Source organism: Bos grunniens, chromosome 8 (genome assembly GCF_055505025.1).
Source record: "Bos grunniens cultivar Pamir isolate PY7600 chromosome 8, Bosgru_T2T1.0, whole genome shotgun sequence".
Taxonomy (NCBI): Eukaryota; Metazoa; Chordata; class Mammalia; order Artiodactyla; family Bovidae; genus Bos; species Bos grunniens.
In genome coordinates, this window is record NC_141172.1 from 89,942,043 (window position 1) to 89,966,001 (window position 23,959).

At 38.6% G+C, this 23,959-nt stretch overlaps 1 protein-coding gene across 24 annotated transcripts in view; it reads left to right on the forward strand.

The window, feature by feature from the left end:
* Window positions 1-23,959, forward strand: part of LOC147367664 (myb/SANT-like DNA-binding domain-containing protein 3) — a 152,548-nt gene that overhangs the window by 99,885 nt on the left and 28,704 nt on the right. For 14 of the 24 annotated variants that reach the window (XR_015131972.1, XR_015131971.1, XR_015131974.1 and 11 more), the window contains 3 exons: window positions 1,058-1,157; window positions 21,146-21,294; window positions 23,076-23,141. Coding sequence is in view for 19 of the 24 variants with exons in the window: in XM_086315705.1 (XP_086171831.1) it covers window positions 1,058-1,157; window positions 21,146-21,294; window positions 23,076-23,141 (315 nt within the window). In the remaining 5 variants the exon portion in view is untranslated. The remainder of the gene's footprint in view (window positions 1-1,057; window positions 1,158-21,145; window positions 21,295-23,075; window positions 23,142-23,959) is intronic. The other 10 variants (XR_015131973.1, XR_015131975.1, XM_086315711.1 and 7 more) reach the window with 1 other exon arrangement.

The following is a 23,959-nucleotide window of genomic DNA, read 5'->3' on the forward strand; positions in this document are numbered from 1 at the left end:
TTTGAGTTAGAAAGGCCAAGTGGTTTGCTCAGATTAATACACAAATTCTAGTGAGCTCATGGTGGCTGTGTGAGTTTTAGATCTCATGGTATTTCTGAGGCTTAGAAGTACTTAAGATTATGCTCCCTGGAACTGTTTGGGAGTATGCATGAGAATTTGGGTAAAGTGTAGGTAGGATCCAAAATGCCAAATTTAGAGATAGTACCAAACAGGCACTTAGGTCTGTGTGCTTGCCTTATAACACCTTCTCTGCTGATAGGCACCCCCGCAGTAAGGTATGCTTTCCCAAACCAGACTGGGACATCCTCTAAGTAAACCATAATCCCTAAATTGGCTTCAGAACTCATCTTCCTGCCCAGTTTGAGATTCTCTTAATAGGATCCACTGTAGCTGAGACCCACAGAAACGAGGTTCCCTAACTGCGAAATATGAGCTGATTTGGGGGCTGGTGGTATGCCCTGATCTTGTGCTGGATCATAGGAGACCCATACACTTCAGCATTCTTGGTATTATTGGCAGGGCTACGTGGCAAAGTAGAAAAGGGTAAGTACTTTGTAAATAGACTCCTTTTCTTTTTAAAATTGGGAGACAGTTTTTAAGGCAGGTGTGAAACTGCTGTGAAGACAAGGCAGTGGTTAGACTCGGCTGTGTTGAGTAACTTGTTTGTTGAATCACTTACTGCTAATAGGATTGCACAGGCTGTTTCAGTAGGGTAATCGCTGGACTGAATATATTGCTCATGTTTATTTCCCCTCTCTTATTTCATGTTATGGTAATTCTTTTTAAGAATTAATGAGACCTAGCTTATTGTTCCATGGTACTTAGGCTAAGGGATTATTTTTCTGGCCCCAATACTTGTTTTTTTTCCACAGTATATGTTAATACTCTGTATTGACAGCATTTTTGGACTCAAGCATCAACAGCTTTTTGGAACTGATTGTTTTCAAGAGCCTTGCATACATTTTCCCCAGAAATAAGGATAATGGCTGCTGAAAACATGAAGCAGGTTTGGAAAGGATCCCAGCTTTTGGTTGAAAATTTAATTTTTCTTTTTAAGCAGAAGAAGAAGGGTCAGGGGCAGAAGTTCACAGAAAACACTCCAAGTGTGGACCCTGCAAGTATAAAGCTGAATGTGATGAAGATGCAGAAAATGTTGGGTGAGTTGATTGAGGGAAAGGGATAAACTTATTTGGAGGTCAGTTGTCAGCATTATTATGTTATAGAAAGCTTATCTTTTAACCTGCTTTGGTGTATATTGTGTGTGCCTTCTTTATTTTTTGTTTACTGTTAATCTATTGACTTTTAAGTTGATATGATACTATAGCTATCTAAGTCAGTTTAAGTGTTTTAGAGTGGAAATCCATTTGTAACTTTTTTTTTTTTCATTTTACCACTCCCTTTCTTCACTGAGAGTTTTATACTGTTATAAAACTGATACATTTTATACCAAGTGCTAATTTTATTCATCGGAATTACTCTTATTTGAATTACCTTACTTTTATATCTTCAGCTAGAGTCATGATAAACAGTTTTTCTTGCATTTTTATACACAAACTTTTAATGCATTAAGAAAAATCCAAAACTTTCAAAATTTTAAAGATAGTAAGTAAATATAATAAGTAAAAATTATTTCTGGAAATCTCAGCTGGATAGACTGACATTCTGTTTTGTTTTCTCACTCACGTTCTGCTTTCACCAAGGTAGGCTTTGTAGCTGACCTGTGTTGTCCATCCAGTTTCCCGTGCACTCCCCATGAAAAGGGTGCAGAGTAGTAGCAATATAGACCTCACCAACACAGCCAGCTTTGTTCCTTTCGTCAGGCTCCTGTTTGTTTATCCCCAGGCTCAACCTTCCTTCATTTCCCTGTAATGCTTGCTTTCTGCATAGTTGATTCTAAAAACTTTAATACTGTCTTTAGGGCCTTATGTAGCACAAATGGATCCTCTTCACTTCCTCAATTTCCCCTTAGTGTGTATTTTGAAACACTTATAGAAATTTGCACTTTCTTTCTTACTCATATGTATTTTCACTGTGCATTTCTATGTTTTATTCAGTCCATAAATGCATATTTGAGCCTTTTACTGATCAATGGTAATATGGTTTAGTTAGCATTTATGCCTGGAGTGACTTTTACAAATCAGGGTCACTGTGTTTTCAGTATTTTGATACATAATCAGCTATTTGTCTGGCACTTGGTAAAATTAAATGTCTGATAATTTACTTGATATATATTTCAAAGTAGGTAAGAATTGGCAAAAGACTAATTCAATAAAAAGTCGAACACTGCAGCAAACCCTGTGTTTGCTCTGTTTCTGCATACGAGTCGCTTGTTGACATGTCCATCTGTTTCAGTCAGAGTGGATTGATTTGTGAGATGATGTTTCCCAAAGTAGATTTTGGCCTGTAGAACATGAGAGAAATGATAGCAATGTGGACTTACAGAGAGGACAGGTAATAGATACTGTGTTCTTTTTCTCTTTTTGTACTGAAGATACGGTATGATGCAACACCTGTGTGTATATGTGTGCATACGTGTGTATTTTTGCAGATATTTAGTTCTTTTCTCTGCTTTTCCTCAGAACTGTTCTAAAATCGTGTTCAGAGTCAGAATAGCTGTCAGTGATTGATCGACGTGGTCTGTTGAGCTTTTGTTACTCCGTTGACAGTGCCTCTCTTCAGTCTTCTTTTACACATTTCTCTGCTATCATTTTTCATCTCTTAATTGAAAGAGAGAGAGATCTTTTGCTTGGAAGTAGAACAGATTCTGTGTAATCTCAGAGGTAGCCTTAAGTATGAAATCTGTATAAAATACACATCATTCTTATATATACCTCCTCTTGATATGATATGTAGTCTGTCCTCAGTCAGAGCATGTCTGTTGTATAGAAGCGCACTAAATTCATTATGTGTGTGTCTATTTGAGAACTTGTAACTGCTGTCCTTGCAGGTACACGCTCTAAGCAAAAGAAAGTGAGTAGAGACAAGGGAAGGGCTTACCAATAAAAGGAGCAGGCAGGCTGAGGAGCCTCCTCAGGAGCCCATGGATAGATTGGGACAGGCAGCCAAGACCAGGCCAGGAAATTGATGCAATAATAGAAGAACATTAAGAACATTAACATTAACATTTGTGCCTTTACCTAGAAAGCAAGTGCATATATACATAGTAATAACAGATATTAAGTAAAACAAAATCCTATCATACTTAACCTTTACTAAAAATACTGTACTCTAATATTTCCTATAGTGATTATGACTTAGAGTTGAAAAAATATTGCTCTATAATGTAACTATAATAGATACTTTATTTCATGTTACATTTTTAGGTATGGGTATTCATTTAAAAAATATTTTGAGGGCTTCCCTGGTGACTCAGTGGTAAGGAGTCTGCCTGCCAATGCAGAAGACATGGGTTTGATCCCTGATCTGGGAGGATCCCACGTGCTTGGGAGAAACTAAACTCGTTCACCCCAACTATTGGGCCTGTAGAGCCAAAACTGCTGAGCCTATGTGCCACAATTCCTGAAGCCCTCGAGCCCATGCTCTGCAACCAGAGAAGCCACTGCAGTGAGAAGCCTGCACACCACAGCTGGAGAGCTGCCCCTGCTCTCTGCAGTTGGAGAAAAGCCCATGCAGCAGTGAAGACCCAGCACAGCCAAAAATAAAAAATAGATTAAAAATTATTTTTAAAATAAATAAAAGTATTTTTTAATCTTCTGTCATTGTGAAATATCTTTCCTGTCAAATGAAATGCTGTATATCAATATAATCTATCTGGTTTCCAGAGGGCAGCTAATCTTTTTTTTTTTTTTCTCTTTTGTACTTGGCTAATTTATTCTTGTTTTTAAAATTTCTTTTTTATTGAAGTATGGTTGATTTACAGTGTTGTGTTAGTTTCAGGTGTATAGCGAAGTGATTCAGTTATACATAATATATATTCTTTTTCAGATACTAAAACCATTCTCTTGCTTTAAAAGCTCTTTTTCCCTTTGCTAATAGGGAAAGAAACTTGACCATTTGTGGGAGGGGATAAATGGTTAAGTTAAGTTAATGTTAAGTTAATTTTCTGCTGTTAAGAGAGGTGCTAGTGTTTTATTTAGCCATTTAAATGGAAATTGATTTAAACAGATTGTCTTCTTAAACAGACTATACAGAACATATTCTAACTATTCTTAAAGTCATATATTGTATAGTGCGTTACAGTTTTCAAACATTGTTACCTAAACTATTTTTTTCAGCTCTTTATGGCAGTATGTCTGGTTGGTAGGGCGAGGATTTATTACTCTGATTTTACAGGTGGAGGTGAGCGCAGAAGAGGCTGAGTGGCTTGTGATTAAGAACAGAACCAGAACACAGTCTCATGACAAGGGATTTATCTATCGTGTTGTGTATGCACATGTGTAACACCATGGTGTTCTCAGAGGCCCCTGATGTGCTTAATGCCAGTAGTTCTACCCCTACTTAAGGGTCCGTTCTGCCTTGTTTTTGGGGTTCTACATCTGTTTATAAAAATGACTTTTCTTCTCCCATATCAGGTTGTTCCCTTGCTTCTGGGTGCTGTCAGTATGCCTAGTCAGTGATTCTGATTGTGGGTGACTCCAACTTATTAGTTGCTTCTCTGCTTCCCCAAAATAGGAAATCATGTGCTTATAGGAACGGTATCTAATAAAATCAGAGTAAATAGGTTCTTAGTGAGGTGCATGAACTTCTTATATTGTATGACTGTTTTCTCTCTTATCTGCTCAGTGGCTATTTTAATTATAATTGAAATTAGCTTTGCTTGTGAGAGGCTTTTTTCTTCTTTCTTCCTGAAGCACAGTGTGACTCTCTAATGGCATTGGGGACTTTTGCATGGGTTTGTGAATCACTGCAGATGGTGATTGCAGCCGTGAAATTAAAAGACGCTTACTCCTTGGAAGGAAAGTTATGACCAAACTAGATAGCATATTGAAAAGCAGAGACATTACTTTGCCAACAAAGGTCCGTCTAGTCAAGGCCAAGGTTTTTCCAGTGGTCATGTATGGATGTGAGAGTTGGACTGTGAAGAAAGCTGAGCACCAAAGAATTGATGCTTTTGAACTGTGGTGTTGGAGAAGACTCTTGAGAGTCCTTTGGACTACAGGGAGATCCAACCAGTCCATTCTGAAGGAGATCAGTCCTGGGTGTTCATTGGAAGGACTGATGCTAAAGCTGAAACTCCAATACTTTGGCCATCTCATGCGAAGAGTTGACTCATTGGAAAAGACTCTGATGCTGGGAGGGATTGGGGGCAGGAGGAGAAGGGGATGACAGAGGATGAGATGGCTGGATGGCATCACCGACTCAATGGACGTGAGTTTGGGTGAACTCCGGGTGTTGGTGATGGACAGGGAGGCCTGGCGTGCTGCAGTTCATGGGGTCGCAAAGAGTCGGACACGACTGAGCGACTGAACTGAACTGTGATGTCTGTCTGCATTGATGTTTGCCCTTTGAATTTATACCTAGAGCTAGATAGTTGAGGTTCCAAGAAATTTGATGCCCACATGGAGAGGTTTCAGTATTTCATTGTGACTGTTTTGAAATATAGTGGCTAGATTTTCTTAGTCTTAAAACTTGGGAACAGTATCTGCTTTACAGAAAATTAGATTTCTCCATACTCTTACCAACTGTATCCCTCTTCATCTAAACAGTATCTCTTAAAAAAAAAAACATCCCAGTATCTCTCATCTGTCCAAGGCTGATGTTATTGCTCTAAGATAGTTCTCAACTATTTGTCTGTACAGTGGGACCAAATAGTCATAGAACTCCTTCAGCCAGGTAGACCTTTTATATACCTGACTTAAATGCCTGCCATGAACGATTTGAGGAGTTTGTAGAATCATCTGGCATAATGTCAATACAGGTGAGCTGTAAGAATCCTGCAGTTACTCCTTTGAACTTTGTCTGTCATGTGCTTTATGGAAATTGTCCCTGCTCTTCTGCCTTTTTGATGTCAGTCACTTTGGAGATGGTGTTTTCCTTTTCCCCTGAGGGACATAAGCTCTCAGAGTTGCTCAGAGAAAGAATCTTGTAGGTGTGCAGTGTGACAGACAGTTTGAGAAGCATGCATTAGTAATTCACCTGATAGACATCTTTGTCGTTATACCATCATTTTCTGTTTGGAGAGTTGTTGGCCATTGTCACAAGCTGATGAGTCTCTTCCTCAGAATGTGCAATGAAGTCTTTTCCCTCACTGAAACACAAAGAATAATGCTCTATATCTGTGTTCTCCATCAGTCCTCCTTTCTAGAAACTGCACATAGTTTTTTTTTTTCTTTTTTAAAAAAGCAACCAAAGAAGTATTTTCCTACTGTTACCTTCTCCTCACCTCTGATTTCCTCCTAATCAGAGATGACAGTAATTTATTTACTAATGTCATTTATTTATGTATGTATGTCTGCATTCATGCCTTTGAAATTCAGTGTTAGAAATTCAAAAGCTTTACAGGGCTTTACAGGTAGACTTTTAAAGCTATTTAGGTTTAGTAAATTTCTACCATGGTCCCTTACACTAAAATGGAAAAATAATTGTATGTTGTCTGTTTTCCTCTGGTAATGGGAAATAAACACTATTAAACATTATTCTGTACTGAATATAACCCAGATGTTAGCAATGACAGGCTTCTTTATCCAGAAATATCTTCCTGTATTTCTGTACAGCTGCCAGTAATGGTTTCTTTTGAGAGGTTAGATTTTAAAATGTAGAACACAGTATTCTCCGTGGCCTCCTGCAGTTTTCTGAATGCTCTGTTGCTCTTTGATAATTTGCCTCTGTTATTCTCTCTGCCTAAAGTCCCACCCCTGTATGTCTATTTGTTTAATTCCTGCTCTTCCTTTCAGCTTGGATATAAGCATGACTTTAGCACCTCTTCCTAGCAGCATGCCTTGCTCTTTCTGCAGTCCCTATGAGAGAGATGACTAACGCTTGTGTTCAAACAACCTCCACATAGCACTTAAATTGATGGGACTGCTAACAGATTGTGGATTCCCTGAGGACAGGGACTTTGTCTTGCTGGTTTCTACAATGGATGAACTTGCCATGAGGTTGGGTATCTTAGGTTCCCTCCGTAGGTCTTATGAACTGGCAGTTCACACAGGGCTTTCTTATTCACTTGGAGCTGCACAAGGGGTCATAGTGATGGTTTAACATGTGTGAGAAGGATTAGTAATATTGTGAGGAACTTGGAGCAGGTGAATTTGTTGCAGGCTTTGTTAGGTGTTTGTGAAATCTACATAACTTCACGTGATTTAGTTTAAAATGCCAGTGATCATAAAAATTAACCATATCTCAAAGGAATGACACTTTCTATGTACAGTAAGTAGAAAGAAAGAGACAGGATAGATATTTTTCAATAATACCTTTCAGATGTACATAGAATTTGATGATTTCAAAGGGCTTTTTACAAAAGCTTATTTGATTCTGTCACCAGCGTTTGAGGTATTATCCCTATTATTAAAGACTCAGAGTTGTGATTTGCCAAAATCCTCAAGCTAAATCAGAGAAGTAATTGAATGTATTCATTTATTTATGTATGTATGCCTGCATTCATGCCTTTGAAATTCAGTGTTAGAAATTCAAAAGCTTTATAAGGCTTTATAGATACAGGTCTGTTTTCCACCCCAGTCCTCAGCTACCCAATTGTCTTCACTAGAGGCAGTCACTGTGATCAGTTTCTTAATCTCCCAGAGGTATTTTCCCCACGTACAAAAAGTATGCACACATATTCTTTCTTTCCTTTTTATAAAGTAATGGCAGCCCACTACACGTATTGCTCTTCAGTTCAGTTCAGCCGCTCAGTCATGTCTGACTCTTTGCCACCCCGTGGACTGCAGCATGCCAGGCCTCCCTGGAGTTGGTCTATCACCAACTCCCAGATTTTACCCAAACTCATGTCCATTGAGTTGGTGATGGCATCCAACCATCTCATCCTCTATCATCCCCTTCTCCTCCTGTCCTCAATCTTTCCCAGCATCATGGTCTTTTCATATGAGTCAGTTCTTCGCATAAGGTGGCCAAAGTATTGGAGTTTCAGCTTTAGCGTCTGTCCTTCCAATGAATATCCAGGACTGATTTCTTTTAGGATGGACTGGTTGGCTCTCCTTGCAGTCCAAGGGACTCTTAAGAGTCTTCTCCAACACCACAGTTCAAAAACATCAGTTCTTGGTGCTCAGCTTTCTTTACAGTCCAACTCTCACATCCATAAATGACTACTGGAAAAACCAAAGGTTTGACTAGACAGACCATTGTTGGCAAAGTAATGTCTCTGCTTTTGAATATGCTGTCTAGGTTGGTCATAACTTTTCTTCCAAGGAGCAAGCATGTTTTAACTTCGTGGCTGCAGTCACCATCTGCAGTGATTTTGGAGGCCCCCAAAGTAAAGTCAGTGACTGTTTCCACTGTTTCTCCATCCATTTGCCATGAAGTGATGGGACCAGATGGCATGATCTTAGTTTTCTGAATGTTGAGCTTTAAGTCAACTTTTTCACTCTCCTCTTTCACTTTCATCAAGAAGCTCTTTAGTTCTTCTTCCCTTTCTGCCATAAGGGTGGTTATGATATTTGAGGTTATTGATATTTCTCCCAGCAATCTTGATTCTAGCTTGTGCTTCTTCCAGCCCAGCGTTTCTCATGATGTACTCTGCATATAAGTTAAATAAGCAGGGTGACAATATACAACATTGACGTACTCCTTTTCCTATTTGGAACCAGTCTGTCGTTCCATGTCCAGTTCTAACTGTTGCTTCCTGACCTGCATACAGATTTCTCAAGAGGCAGGTCAGGTGATCTAGTATTCCCATCTCTTTCAGAATTTTCCAGAGTTTGTTGTGGTCCACACAGTCAAAGGTTTCGACATAGTCAATAAAGCGGAAATAGATGTTTTTCTGGAACTCTCTTGTTTTTTTGATGATTCAGCAGATGTTGGCAATTTAATCTCTGGTTCCTCTGCCTTTTCTAAAACTAGCTTGAACTTCTGGAAGTTCATTGTTCATGTACTGTTGAAGCCTGGCTTGGAAAATTTTGAGCGTTATTTTACTGGTGTGTGAGATGAGTGCAGTTGTGCAGTAGTTGGAGCATTCTTTGGCATTGTCTTTCTTTGGGATTGGAATGAAAACTGACCTTTTCCAGTCCTGTGGCCACTGCTGAGTTTTCCAAATTTGCTGGCATATGGAGTGCAGCACTTTCACAGCGTCATCTTCCAGGATTTGAAATAGCTCAACTGGAATTCCATCACCTCCACTAGCTTTGTTCGTAGTGATGCTTCCTAAGGCCCACTTGACTTCACATTCCAGGATGTCTGGCTCTAGGTGAGTGATCACACCATCGTGATTATCTGGGTCATGAAGATCTTTTTTGTATAGTTCTTCTGTGCATTCTTGCTACCTCTTCTCAATATCTTCTGCTTCTTTTAGGACAGAACTATCTTCTATTTCTGTCCTTAATTGATCCCATCTTTGCATGAAATGTTCCTTTGGTATCTCTAATTTTCTTGAAGAGATCTCTAGACTTTCCCATTCTATTTTTTTCCTTTATTTTTTTGCACTAATCACTGAGGAAGGCTTTCTTATCTCTCCTTGCTATTCTTTGAAACTCTGCATTCAGATCTTATATCTTTCCTTTTCTCCTTTGTTTTTCACTTCTCTTCTTTTCACAGCTATTTGTAAGGCCTCCTCAGAGAGCCATTTTGCTTTTTTGCATTTCTTTTTCTTGAAGATGGTCTTGATCCCTGTCTCCTATACAATGTCATAAACCTCCATCAGTAGTTCATCAGGCACTCTGTCTATCAGATCTAGTCTCTTAAATCTATTTCTCACTTCCACTGTATAGTCATAAGGGATTTGATTTAGGTCATACTTGAATGGTCTAGTGGTTTTCTCCACTTTCTTCAATTTCAGTCTGAATTTGGCAGTAAGGAGTTCATGATCTGAGCCACAGTCAGCTCCCCGTCTTGTTTTGCTGACTGTATAGAGCTTCTCTGTCTTTGGCTGCAAAGAATAGAATCAATCTGATTTTGGTGTCGACCATCAGGTGATGTCCATGTATAGAGTCTTCTCTTGTATTGTTGGAAGAGGGTGTTTGCTATGATCAGTGCATTCTCTTGGCAAAACTCTATTAGCCTTTGCCCTGCTTCATTCTGTACTCTAAGGCCAAATTTGCGTGTTACTCCAGGTGTTTCTTGACTTCTTTTGCATTGTAGTCACCTATAATGAAAAGGACATCTTTTTTGGGTGTTAGTTCTAGAAGGGCTTGTAGGTCTTCATAGAACTATTCAACTTCAGCTTCTTCAGCGTTACTGGTCGGGGCATAGACTTGGATTACTGTGATACTGAATGGTTTGCCTTGGAAACGAACAGAGATCATTTTGTAATTTTTGAGATTGCATCCAAGTACTGCATTTCAGACTCTTTTGTTGAGTATGATGGCTACTCCATTTCTTTTGAGGGATTCCTGCCCACAATAGTAGATATAATGGTCATCCGAGTTAAATTCACCCATTCCAGTCCATTTTAGTTCGCTGATTTTTAGAATGTCAATGTTCATTGTTGCCAACTCCTGGTTGACCACTTCCAATTTGCCTTGATTCATGGACCTCACATTCCAGATTCCTATGCAATATTGCTCTTTACAGCATCCGACCCTGCTTCCATCAACAGTCCCATTCACAACTGGGTGTTGTTTTTGCTTTGTCTCCATCCCTTCATTCTTTCTGGAGTTATTTCTTCACTGATCTCCAGTAGCATACTGGGTACCTACTGACCTGGGGAGTTCATCTTTCAGTGTCCTATCTTTTTGCCTTTTCATACTGTTCATGGGGCTCTCAAGGCAAGAATATTGAAATGGTTTGCCATTCCCTTTTCCAGTGGACCACATTCTGTCATTCAATAAACAGATATTTCTATTCTTACACAAAATCATCCAGAGAACAGAAAGAACATTCTCTAATTCATTTTATAAGGCCATATAACTGCAAAAAATAAAAGATTAAAACTCGCCAAATAAAAATGAATAAAAGAAAATCTCACTCTACAGCAGACAGAATCCCAATAATAAACAGGCACAAAAAGGTATTATAGTCATAAAACAAAAACAGAATGCTATAAATTTTTTTTAAAAGGAGCACCATAAAAAGTATATAAGAAATGACAAACTCAAAAAAGGACTGGAAAATAAAAGTTCAAGAAATCTCTCAGAAAGGACAGCAAAAAATAAAAAAATTTTAACAGACACTAAGAAAATTAAAGGACTAGTCCAGAATGCCCAACATCCAAATGACAGAACTACCAAAATTAGAAAAGAGAGGAAAGAAAGTCATCAAGGAACTAATTGAAGAAAATTTCTCAAATCGGAAGTCAGTAAGTTTCTGGGAACTGTGAAATTTCATTATACTGAGGACCAAAAGGAGATTCTACATGCTTCGAGAGAGAAAACAAACAGTGTAGAAAGGACCAGAAATCAGAGTGGCTTCAGACTTCAGCTGGAAGCTAGAAGACAATATAGCAATGCTTTCACAATTCTGAGGGAAAATTATCTCAACACTTGGAAGTGTGCACTCACTGAGTTATAAGTCAAATATTAGGTGTAGGATAAATACACCTGAAACATAAGGTCTCAGACTTCGCTGGTGGTACAGTGGATAAGAATCCGCCTGCCAGTGGAGGGGACATGGGTTGATTCCTGGTCCGGGAAGGTTCCACATGCCGCAGAGCAACTAAGCCAGTACACTGTAACTCCTGAGACTGTGCGACTGTGTGCTGTGCACTGTGCGACTGTGCGACAGAGTGTGCGACTGCTGGAGCCTGTGCCCCAGGAGCCTGCGCTCCACGAGAGAAGCCACCACGGTGAGAAGCCCAGGCACCACAAGTAGAGTAGACCACCATCACCACGACTAGAGAGTCCACACACAGCAGCAAAGACCAGTGCAACCAAAAGTGAATAAAATAAATTACCAAAAATAAAAAGTAAGGTCTCACTTTGTACCCTTTCACAAGAAGCTATTGAAAGGTATACTGAAATGGGAGAAGGTAAAATAAAAAAAAAACATGCCACGGAGGAGAGAGGTAAAGGAATTTCTGGGATGATGCGTATCGTTTAACAAAAAATATTATTAGGTCTGTTTCTGGCAGAGCTCCTAAACCCTTGTAACTTTGAGAGACAACTGTCTTTTGTGTGCTAATGAGATGACTCAGCTCCTTCCTTAATTCTAAGTCATTTTAGCAAACTATGGAACCTTAAAGGAGGTGGTAGGAACATCCAGATTAGTAGTATCCTGGGTAGAAGTGCAAAGAACCTACCTCGTTTGCAGCCGGTGTCCTAAAAGGGGGGCAATTTGCAGATCAAAGACCTGTGGGGTTTGTGCTCACTCCAAGTAAGAGAATAAGAGAACTGAAAAGAAAAAGAGAACTGAACTGTAAGACACTCAGCTAGTGCAGAAAGACTGGAGAATAGACTGTGGTAGGAAAAGGTGCAACATTGAAGGGAGATTGCAAGATAATGGCTATATTAAGAGGGCAACCAGTTCACGCTGAAACAGTTCCACTCTGTGGACAGTCATATTGCTGGCTGCCATTACCAGGATGCCTACTACCCTCTTTTCAGCCAGAGGACAGAATGCCCAGAATGCCCTGGCTCAGATTCTTATCTGTACTTGCCGTGATGAAGTTCCTGCAGCTGCCTGAAGCAAACAAGCACTCTCATTTAACTGACATACTCCTGAGAACTGCAGGTCAGCTACAGTGAGACTGGAAGTAGAAAACACAGAGCCGCCCGCTGAGATGACATTTCTGCCAGACATCCATACTTGGTAACGCTAGGATCCTGCCAGACGTCTCAACTACGAGTCCTATGACATTCCTGATGACTTTCTCAGGGTCTTGCCCACCAACTTCCCCAGAAGGGAATCTTATAAACCAGGAAGCCAAAAGCCAGACTCTGACAGAGACTGTTCAACATGTCTTTTTCGGTAAGCCTTCATCTAACAGTGCCAGCTAGGTCAATGCCCAGTACTATGAATTAGGCAATAGTCTATTTTGGACCCAAGGTGTTAGGTACGTACGTGAAGTATTCTCTAAACTGCATGTTTATATTTTAAACACATCTGTATGCAAAATGTACTTTTCACCAAAAAAAAAAGTTTTGACTAAAAAGTAGAGCAGTATGTTTCATTATAGGGGACTGTAATGCAAAAGTAGGAAGTCAAGAAACACCTGGAGTAACAGGCCAGTTTGGCCTTGGAGTACAGAATGAAGCAGGGCAAAGGCTAATAGAGTTCTGCCAAGAGAATGCACTGATCATAGCAAACATCCTCTTCCAACAATACAAGAGAAGACTCTACACATGGACATCACCAGATGGTCAACACCAAAATCAGATTGATTCTATTCTTTGCAGCCAAAGATGGAGAAGCTCTATACAGTCAGCAAAACAAGACCGGGAGCTGACTCGGATCATGAACTCCTTATTGCCAAATTCAGACTGAAATTGAAGAAAGTGGAGAAAACCACTAGACTATTCAGGTTAGACCTAAATCAGATCCCTTATGACTATACAATGGAAGTGAGAAATAGATTTAAGAGACTAGATTTGATAGACAGAGTGCCTGATGAACTATGGATGGAGGTTCATGACATTGTATAGGAGACAGGAATCAAGACCATCCCCAAGAAAAAGAAATGCAAAAAAGCAAAATGGCTCTCTGAGGAGGCCTTACAAATAGCTGTGAAAAGAAGAGAAGCGAAAAGCAAAGGAGAAAAGAAAAGATACACCCATTTGAATGCAGAGTTCCAAAGAATAGCAAGGAGAGATAAGAAAGACTTCCCTCAGCGATCAGTGCAAAAAAATAGAGGAAAATAATAGACTGGGAAAGACTAGAGATCTCTTCAAGAAAATTAGAGATACCAAGGGAACATTTCATGCAAAAATGGGCTCAATAAAGGACAGAAATGGTATGGACCTAACAGAAGCAGAAGATATTAAGAAGAGGTGGCAAGAATACACAGAAGAACTATACAAAAAAGATCTTCATGACCCAGATAATCACGATGGTGTGATCATTCACCTAGAGCCAGACATCCTGGAATGTGAAGCCAAGTGGGCCTCTAGAAAGCATCACTACGAACAAAGCTAGTGGAGGTGATGGAATTCCAGTTGAGCTATTTCAAATTCTGGAAGATAATGCTGTGAAAGTGCTGCACTCAGTATGCCAGCAAATTTGGAAAACTCAGCAGTGGCCACAGGACTGGAGAAGTTCAGTTTCATTCCAATCCCAAAGAAAGACAATGCCAAAGAATGCTCAAACTACTGTATAATTGCACTCATCTTACACGCCAGTAAAGTATTGCTTAAAATTCTCTAAGCCAGACTTCAGCAATACATGAACTGTGAACTTCCAGATGTTCAAGCTGATTTTAGAAAAGGCAGAGGAACCAGAGATTAAATTGCCAACACCTGCTGAATCATCGATAAAGCCAGAGAGTTTTTCTGCTTTTTTGACTATGCTAAAGCCTTTGACTGTGTGGATCACAATAAACTGTGGAAAATTCTGAAAGAGATGGGAATACCAGACCACCTGACCTGCCTCTTGAGAAACCTGTATGCAGGTTAGGAAACAACAGTTAGAACTGGACATGGAACGACAGACTGGTTCCAAATAGGAAAAGGAGTACGTCAACGTTGTATATTGTCACCCTGCTTATTTAACTTATATGCCGAGTACATCATGAGAAACGCTGGGCTGGGGGAAGCACAAGCTGGAATCAAGATTGCTGGGAGAAATACCAGTAACCTCAGATATGCAGATGATACCACCCTTACGGCAGAAAGTTAAGAAGAGCTAAAGAGCTTCTTGATGAAAGTGAAAGAGGAGAGTGAAAAAGTTGGCTTAAAGCTCAACATTCAGAAAACGAAGATCATGGCATCTGGTCCCATCATTTCATGGCAAATAAATGGGGAAACAGTGGAAACAGTGGTTGACACAATTTTGGGGGGCTCCAAAATCACTGCAGATGGTGATTGCAGCCATGAAATTAAAATTGGAAAATTATGACCAACCTAGACAGCATATTAAAAAGCAGAGATGTTACTTTGCCAACAAAGGTCCATCTAGTCAAACCTTTGGTTTTTCCAGTAGTCATGTATGGATGTAAGAGTTGGACTATAAAGAAAGCTGAGCGCCAAAGAATTGATGCTCTTGAACTGTGGTGTTAGAGAAGACTCTTGGACTGCAAGGAGATCCAAGCAGTCCATCCTAAAGGAGATCAGTCCTGGATGTTCATTGGAAGGACTGATGCTGAAGCTGAAACTCCAATACTTTGTCCACCTGATGTGAAGAGCTGACTCATTTGAAACGACCCTGATGCTGGGAAAGATTGAGGGCAGGAGGAGGAGGGGACGATAGAGGTTGAGATCGTTGGATGGCATCATGGACTTGATGGACATGGTATGGGTAGACTCAGGAAGTTGGTGATGGACAGGGAGGCCTGGCGTGCTGTGGCTTTTGGGGTTGCAAAGAGTTGGATAGACTGAGCGACTGAACTGAACGGAACTGAATGATTGGAATGAACGTGTTCATGAATCCTTTTTAAAAAATTACCTGGGTCTGATACTGTCTTGGAGGATATATTTAAAACTGATTTTATTTCTTCAGTGAATGTAGTACCATTCAGCTTCTATTTCTTTTTTGATCAGATTTTAATAGTTAATTTTTTGTTATTCATTTAACTTGTTTTCAAATTTGCTGACATATAAAGTTCAAAATATAATTCTCTTATTTTTTAAATCACAATCTGTAGTCTTTTTTAGTTTAGATACTTTTTTTTAAAATTTTTTCTCATCCTGCTTTGTTGATTTGAAAGTTAATTGTTGATTCTTTCTTTTTCCTTTTTTTTGTCTTTGTTTTTTGGTCACACCACGTAGCTTCTGGGATCAGAGTTTGAACTCAGGCCCTCAGCAGTGAAGGCATGGAGTTCTAATCTCTGGACGACCAAGGAATTCCCTAAAGGTCTTTTCAGAGGACCAACTTTTAGCTGTATTTCTCCGTTGTAATTTTGTTTTCTATTTCTGCTGAGATGTATCTATAAATCTAATATTAATATCCATGTCCTCCATATTTTCCCCTTTTTTTTGTTTTCACTGGGTTTATTCATTGCTCTTTTTCTAATTTCTTAAATTGATGTTTAGTAATTTAACTTTCTACTGTTCCTTCAAGATTTGAGATAAAACTTGAAAACGGTGAGGGATTAAACTAAGTGGTTGTTTGAGGGAAAAGTGTTTCAGGAAGAGGGGAAGCCCTGAGGCAGGGGTGTCCCTGGAGAGTTTGAGAGAAAAGCAGGGCCAATTTAGTGAAAAGATTTTTCATGATATAAATGTGGAAAATAACTACTTAACTCCTTTCATCTGTCACTTTGCCTGCTGAGATGTCTGTTTCATGTGACAGCTGTGATGAGTGGAGAGAACACCCTCTCAGTCACTCATTAGGTTTGTGCTCTTAGGCTTTTTAACTTCTTTCCTATTCAACTTCCCTGTTCATAATTTGCTGTCATGATTAAAGAGGCAGATACGACTGTCCCCACACAGTAGGTGCAGAATGAATGGTTAAGTGTCTTGAGTTTGGCATGTTTGCTGAAGCAGTTTCTTTCCACATTAGTGCACTCCTGTGCTTGGCATCCTCCTGCCCTCTGCCGCCATTGCCAGCCTGCAGACCCCAGGAACCACTCCAGTCAATAGTGTTAGTGGCCGCTGGGGTCTAATGCTGTTCTCTTCTGCTCATTGTTTCACTGAGCTGGACATTCCTTAAGATGGGGATTTCATTTTCTTTCCTCACGTGCTGCTGAAAATAGTAGTGGCGGTTGTTGTCACAGCTCTTGGTCTTTTATGCCGTGTTACTGTCCCACTGTGGAGTGGACCTTTCCTGCATGAAATCAGGGCAGTTCCTGCTGGGCTTCCCTGGTGGCTCTGTGGTAAAGAACCCCCTTGCAGTGCAGACATGTGTGTTCGATCCCTAGGTTGGGAAGATCCCCTGGAGAAGGAAGTGGCAACCCACTCTGTGTTCTAGCCTGGGAAGTCCCATGGACAGAGGATCGTGAATGGGCTACAGTCCATGGGGTTGCAAAGAGTCAGGTACAACTTAGTGACTGAACACAAGCCTCGGCTGAGTCCCTTGTTTCTCCTCACTTGATCGATATGGTATTCTGCCTTTGTTGCTGAGCCTTTTCTCATCCCTGAAACTGTTCTATAATTCTTTCTTTTGTTGGCCACTGTTTCTGTTTAATTGCCATCCCAGTTTTGCCTACTTTTATTCCTTAAACCTGGAGTTGGCAGTGTTTTTCTGTAAAGGACTAAATGGTAAATATTTTATATTTTGAGGGCCACATACTGTCTCTGTCACATATTCTCTGTCCCCATCCCTTTAAAAATTGTAAGAGCCATTTTTGACTTGTTAGTAAATATTCAAAGTTTTTTTTTAATTGTGAAACAGAGCATATATTGAAAAACTTATGAAAACTTAAACATTTAGTTTAACATACAAAAATGAAGCAAACTGTGACTCCTACATCCCAAGCCAGGAAATACAGGGTATTGTCAGTACTTTAGAACTGCTTCCCGTGATCCTCCCCCATTGCATGTTTCTTTGTTCTGTCTGCTCTGCTGCATTTTGTGGAAATCATTCCTTTTATTTTTTTCTATAGTTCTATCACATGATAACCCTCCTAACAATAAATTGGATTGGCCAAAAAGTTTCTGTAAGATGTTACAGAAAAACTCGAATGAACTTTTTGGTCAACCCAATATTATTTGGCTTTTGTTTGATTTTGAATTTTGTATAAGTGGAATCATACTATGTGTACCTTCTTTTGGAGAAGGCAATGGCACCCCCTCCAGTACTCTTGCCTCTAGAATCCCAGGGACGGGGGAGCCTGGTGGGCTGCAGTCCTTGGGGTCACGAAGAGTCGGACACGACTGAGTGACTTCACTTTCAATTTTCACTTTCATGCATTGGAGAAGGAAATGGCAACCCACTCCAGTGTTCTTGCCTGGAGAATCCCAGGGACGGCGGAGCCTGGTGGGCTGCCGTGTATGGGGTGGCACAGAGTCAGACACGACTGAGGCGACTCAGCAGCAGCAGCACCTTCTTTTGCTCAGAATTATGTTTTTGAGATTTGTTTGTGTTGATGCTCGTAGCTGCTTAATTGAATTCAGTTGCTTGACTGTTCCACATCCTTTTATAGTCCATTTTAATGTTAATGGACATTTGGATTGTTTCCAGTCTTCTGTTCTCATGAATAATGCTCTGTGACCATTCTTATGCATATCTTCTGGTGCACATATGTAAGAGACTTACAAGGGCCTCACTCAGTAGTGGGATTATTGGGCATGTGCAAGTCTAGCTTTCCCGGTAATGCTTGTTTTCCAAAGTGGTTATATCAGTAAGTTTTCCCTCCAGCAGAAGGTAAGAATTCCCTTTGGTTCTCATCCTTGTCAACACTTTGTATTCTCTTAATTTTTGCTGTTTAGTGAATGTGATGGTGTCTTGTGGTTTTCATTTACATTTTCTTGATTATTGAACAATTTGAACACTTTTTTACATATATTCTTCCAAGTCCTATATCTTTTTTCAAGTTAATTTTTATATATATTTTGCATATAAGTTTAACATGTATATTCAATTTATCACAGTCTGAAGTTCATCAATATTTCTGTTCTTAAAACACTGTAATTTCAGTCCCTTGCAATTTGTATGCTATCATTAATATTTTAATTTACTGTTTTTTTTTTTTAATTAGCACAGAGCTTTGATGTCATTGTTTTATATTGTCAGTATTTTGTTAACATTGCTTATGTATTTATACTTTTGTTCTTCATTTCTGTTTTCATATGAGGTCTTTCTTGTAGGATCATTTTTCTACTGCCTTTATAATTCCTTTACTGACAGTCAGCAGGTGACAAACTAAATTTTTACTTCTTCCAGATTACTTTTATTTTACATTTAATCATGCACGATAGTTCTTTTTATATAAACTGTTGTATCTCAGCACATTGCAGGTATTATTTCACTGTCTTTTGGCTATAAATAAATAATTTGGCTTCAGCACTACTTTTGAAGACACCTGTCTCTCTTCTTGATTCTTTGAAGGTAGTCTTTTCTTTTTGGCTGCTTTTAAAATATTATTTTTTTGCCATGTTACAAAAATTCCACGGTGATATTTCACTATCTAGATTATTTTTTAATAATTTTGTTTAGAATTTATTAGGCTTCTTGGATATTTAGATTAGTATATTTCTTTAGTTTTAGAAAGTTTGAGAAACTGAGAATATTATTCCTGCCTTATTCTTTTAACTCATCTGAAACTCCAATCAGATTTTTATTAGCTGTTGTGACTGTTTTCCATGTCTCTTAATCTTTTTTTAAATATATTCTGTCTCTTCGACTCTGCCGTGGTCTGGGCATTTTCTTCTGACCTGTCTTCCAGTTCATGGATTCACCTTTCGTTTATCTAATCTCCTTTTAAATCTGCCCAGTGAGTTTTTTATTTCTATAATACATTCTTTATTTATTAGAAGCTTTTTTTGGTTCATTTCCACATCAGCTTGCTCTGCCCATGTGTTTTATTTCCTTGTCTGTGTGGGTGTGGGAGTGAGTGAGCGTGTGTGTGATCTACTTGTTCTTCTCAGAACTGTATCTTGGAAAATATTTGAAGTCTAGGATAGTGAAGTTGGGTTTCTCCAGAGAGGATTGCTTTTACTTTTGTTAGTTGCTTAGGGCCCATTCCAGTCATTGACTCTTAAATTCTGGGCTTGATTTTTTTTCAGATCATCCAAGTAGTATTTTAAGTTGTAATTACTCATGTGGGGACTGGCTTGTAGTTCTAAGGGAGATGTTTTTTACCCTGTCTTCAGTACTGCGGCTCAGGGAAAGATTTTTTTTTTTTCCCTTTAAACAGTTGGCTTGGAATATGGCAACTCTTTTCTCCTCTGCCCTCATGCCTTTTTTCCAGGGTCTTCAGATTCTCCACCTTAGGTAGGTCAGTATTCTTTGTCTTCTGTTCTCAGAGGCTTGCAAAGTCAAAAAGTTGATGATTGAATTTTCCTAGTTTGGCAAATGCCTTCAAGGTGAAAATCAGCTTTGGCAAACTTAATTGATCTTTTTATATTCTTGTCTTCATTTAACTTTTGTCTTGAATATTCCTTGTTTCTTGACATCTTATAGGTGCATTTGAGAATGTTTTAAAATATTTGTTATTTTCATTAGAAGGATTAGTACAGGTTCCGAGTCCACCATATTGCTGGAAAACAGAGAGTCTCTGTGGTTTTCAGTTTCATATTCCCTGTTAGATTTTACTGTTCTTGAGAGGAGTGACCATGCCTTGTACTTTCTTGGCCTTCTTAGAAGGCAGTGAGTGTTCAGTGGACACGCAGATATACAGGTGGATGTGTAACTCAGAAACACTTTTGAAGGACTTCTATTTTACATGTTTTATATCTATTTTTTAATCTTCCCCATTATTTGGTAAGGTTAGGTGTATTATTACTACTTCTGGATCAGTAAACAGACTTAAGAGAGAATATGGACACAAATCTCGTTATTTGTTGGACTAAAATTTAGATTCATGACTTTTGACTCATAATTCTGTGTTCTTTCTGCTATACCATGTTGCTTTTTAACTAATATTATTGACATTTGCTATTTCTTGATTATTATCTCTAGATATGAAAATTCTAAAGAAGTGACTCCATTAGTAATAATCTGGATGAAATTATCTCTGGATTCTCACCTGAAAGAAATTGTTGGCTGAGCATTCACTTTGCTTAAACTTTTATCAGTGACTTAATGTATTGACTTGTGTTACAGAAAGCAGAAAAAAAGAATTCCTTACAAACTACTATATAAAATAAATAAGCTGTAAGGATATATTGTACAGCACAGAGAATATAGCCAATATTATATAATAACTTGAAATGAAGTGTAATAAAAGTATTAAATCACTGCATTGTACACCTGAAACTAATATAATCTTGTAAATCAACTGTACTTCAATAAATATGTTAAAAAGTTAAAAAAAAATTGCTCAGTTTTGCTGTTGAAGAATTGTGAAATACTTTTGTTGTAAAACATAAATAGTTTTTGTTTTTTCCACCAGGTGTGTATGTAATATAGATTGCAGTGGATACAGTTTTAATCCTGTGTGTGCTTCTGATGGGAGTTCCTATAACAATCCCTGTTTTGTTCGAGAAGCATCTTGTATAAAACAAGAACAAATTGATATAAGGCATCTTGGTCATTGCACAGGTAAAATTCATTCTAGAGGTCTGTCTTTAATATCACATGTCTACAGTCTTATTTGTATATTTTGGTAGTGTTCTGAATTTGTAAAATGAAAAATCTTTGATGCTTTATTTTTTATTACTATGTATTTTAGAACTTCTTTGTTCTGTTACTAACTTAGCTTTTTAAAAATTTGCTTTCACTGTCTTAAGACACAAACAATGCTTCTTGATTGTTTATTTAGTTATTAAGCTGATCCTAATGTGAACTTATAGCTATATTTATGCTTCTTAAAAATTGTCTCAAATTTGTAACGATTATAGTTGTTTAGAAATGAGCTTATTTTAATTATAGTAAAACTGTAAATATCACCATTTTTTCATCTTTTTTTCTAGAGCATTATAGTTTACTTTATTTTCATGTTTTCTCTAGTTTTTGCCCCTACATGTTTTATACTGTTAGAGATTTTGGTGTGAAGTTATAGCATGTAGGGAAAAATTATTACTTTCAGTTTAAAATTCTTTCCCCCTTCTTGATTTTTGCCGTAGTTTAGGAACCATGATACTAACTAAGAATAAGTTTTTGTCTTCTATTCCTGCTAGAAGTACCTGGTCACAGAGTTAGAGGTTTTCAATCTTTTTTCCTAGTAAGACACATATAGACTAGCATAATGTGTGATTTCCCAGTAGCAAACAAGGTCCAGACACTTCCTGATGGCCTAGGGTTATGCATCTTTCCTGCTACTAGGTCTAACTGCCCTCCCTTCTGGCTACCCACCCCCGCCCGCCTTTTTTTGCATTTATTAAAGGGCTGTGTTTTCATAAGCTTAGGGAGAACATAGCTAAGGGGAAAAAGTTGCAAGCCAGAGTTTGCTGGTTTATACTGATAACAAGCTATTTGTGAAATACTGAACAACTGATTGAAATGTCTGTGGTCTAAGCTACTGAAGAATGCCCAAGAAACTATTCAGGGGATATCTAGGTGAGAGTCAGGTGTGTGCGTGGCAGAGGAAACTGTTTACTGACAGAGACCCCTTATATATGGAAGTACTAGTGTGGTTTGCTTTTCTTTCTTGGGGTGGCATTTGTAGCGTAGGTTAAAGTGTATTCTTGAGAAAGCATATCTTTTCTGAGGAACTGGTTTGTGGTTGAATGGTACTACCTGGAATTTCAAATTCAGAAGAGTTGGTCAAGCTTGAGGATTTTGTTAATTGAAATTCATGCTTTTAGAATCCTGTGGAGTGGTTTATCCTGCTCCCCATTTACACCTGACTGTGCCTTCCCTTGCCCCCAACTGTGCACTGGGAAACCGAAGCTTATGCTTCCCAGCAGGTGTTTATGGTCCATGTAGTCTTCCTGTCCTAACATAATTCACCAGGAGGGTCATGTTTATAATAAATTTTGTCTGATAACACAGTTGATATTCCACATTTATATTAATCTGATACTTTTCCAAGGAAACAGTGGTGTGAGAAGGTAAATCTTGAAACCATTGTCCCTTGGAGAACCGGCTGATCCTTTCTGTTTAAGGTCTATGTGATTTCAGTTTCACAGGGAAGACTTTTTAAGGAGATGATGAGATGATATTTTAGCTGAAGTTTCAGTGAAGTTAGACTGTTCATCATGCAGAACGCATTTATATCTGAGGCCTGAGATAGAAGTGTTACAATAGATCAAGTGAGTGGTAGAGCAGGAAAAATGGACAGAGAATTGGAAAGGACCTGGAGGATTTGGAATATTTAGGAATTTCATGGTATGACTTAAACATCATATGTATCTTAATTTTCAAGTCATTTTCTCTTACAGACACAGATGACACTAGTTTGTTGGGAAAGAAGGATGATGGACTACAGTATCGACCAGATGTGAAAGGTACTGAATAACAATTTCCTAAATTTTGGCCATGTGTTGAAACATGGTCACTAGCTGTCCTTAGTAGTTCTTGTTCCATTATAATGACCTTTCCAGCTTTGCTCTATGGCAATATACATTATGCAGTTAAATTTTAGTAATAATATTGACTGAGTGCTTCTCAGTTTACAGAGTACTCTCACATCTGTGTTTTTTTAATTGAAATTTTTATTGTGAGAATTTAGATTCACATGCTTTTGTAAGAAATTATATAGAAAGATCTCTCATCTTTGCTTTTAAAATCCTCTTTGCCTCTCTAGAATCTACTGTTAACACTTAACCTCTGTGCATGGGTCTTTGAACCTAGTTCCCTTTGCCTGGAACTCTTCTTTGCCTAGGAGTCATCGTTTCGGTCACCTTAGAAGTTATTTCCGTTTGGGAACTATCCCTTGACTCTTAAACCTAGATTGCATGCCTCTCTTACATACTCTGATGACCAAGCCCTTAACCTGCTCTAAGTGTGATTGTCGGCTCTACTCATCTGCATCCCTCTCCAGACTGAATTCTGCCATGTTCACTTTGGGATTCCTAACACTTAGCAGAACGTCTGGCACTTACCTACGGGCTCCATGCTTGTCAGAAGAATGGATATAGCTCAAAGAAACTGTAGGATTTATTTGTACAAAGACTTTTATTTTAAGGTCAGATCAGAGATTGGATTCTAGTTCCCTTGACTGCAAGTCCAGTGTGCTTTCATTTCTCATTTTCATATTTATTATTTCATTTGGTTTTTGCAACTACTCTGAGGGATAAGGACCAGTGAAAATATTGAGGCTCAT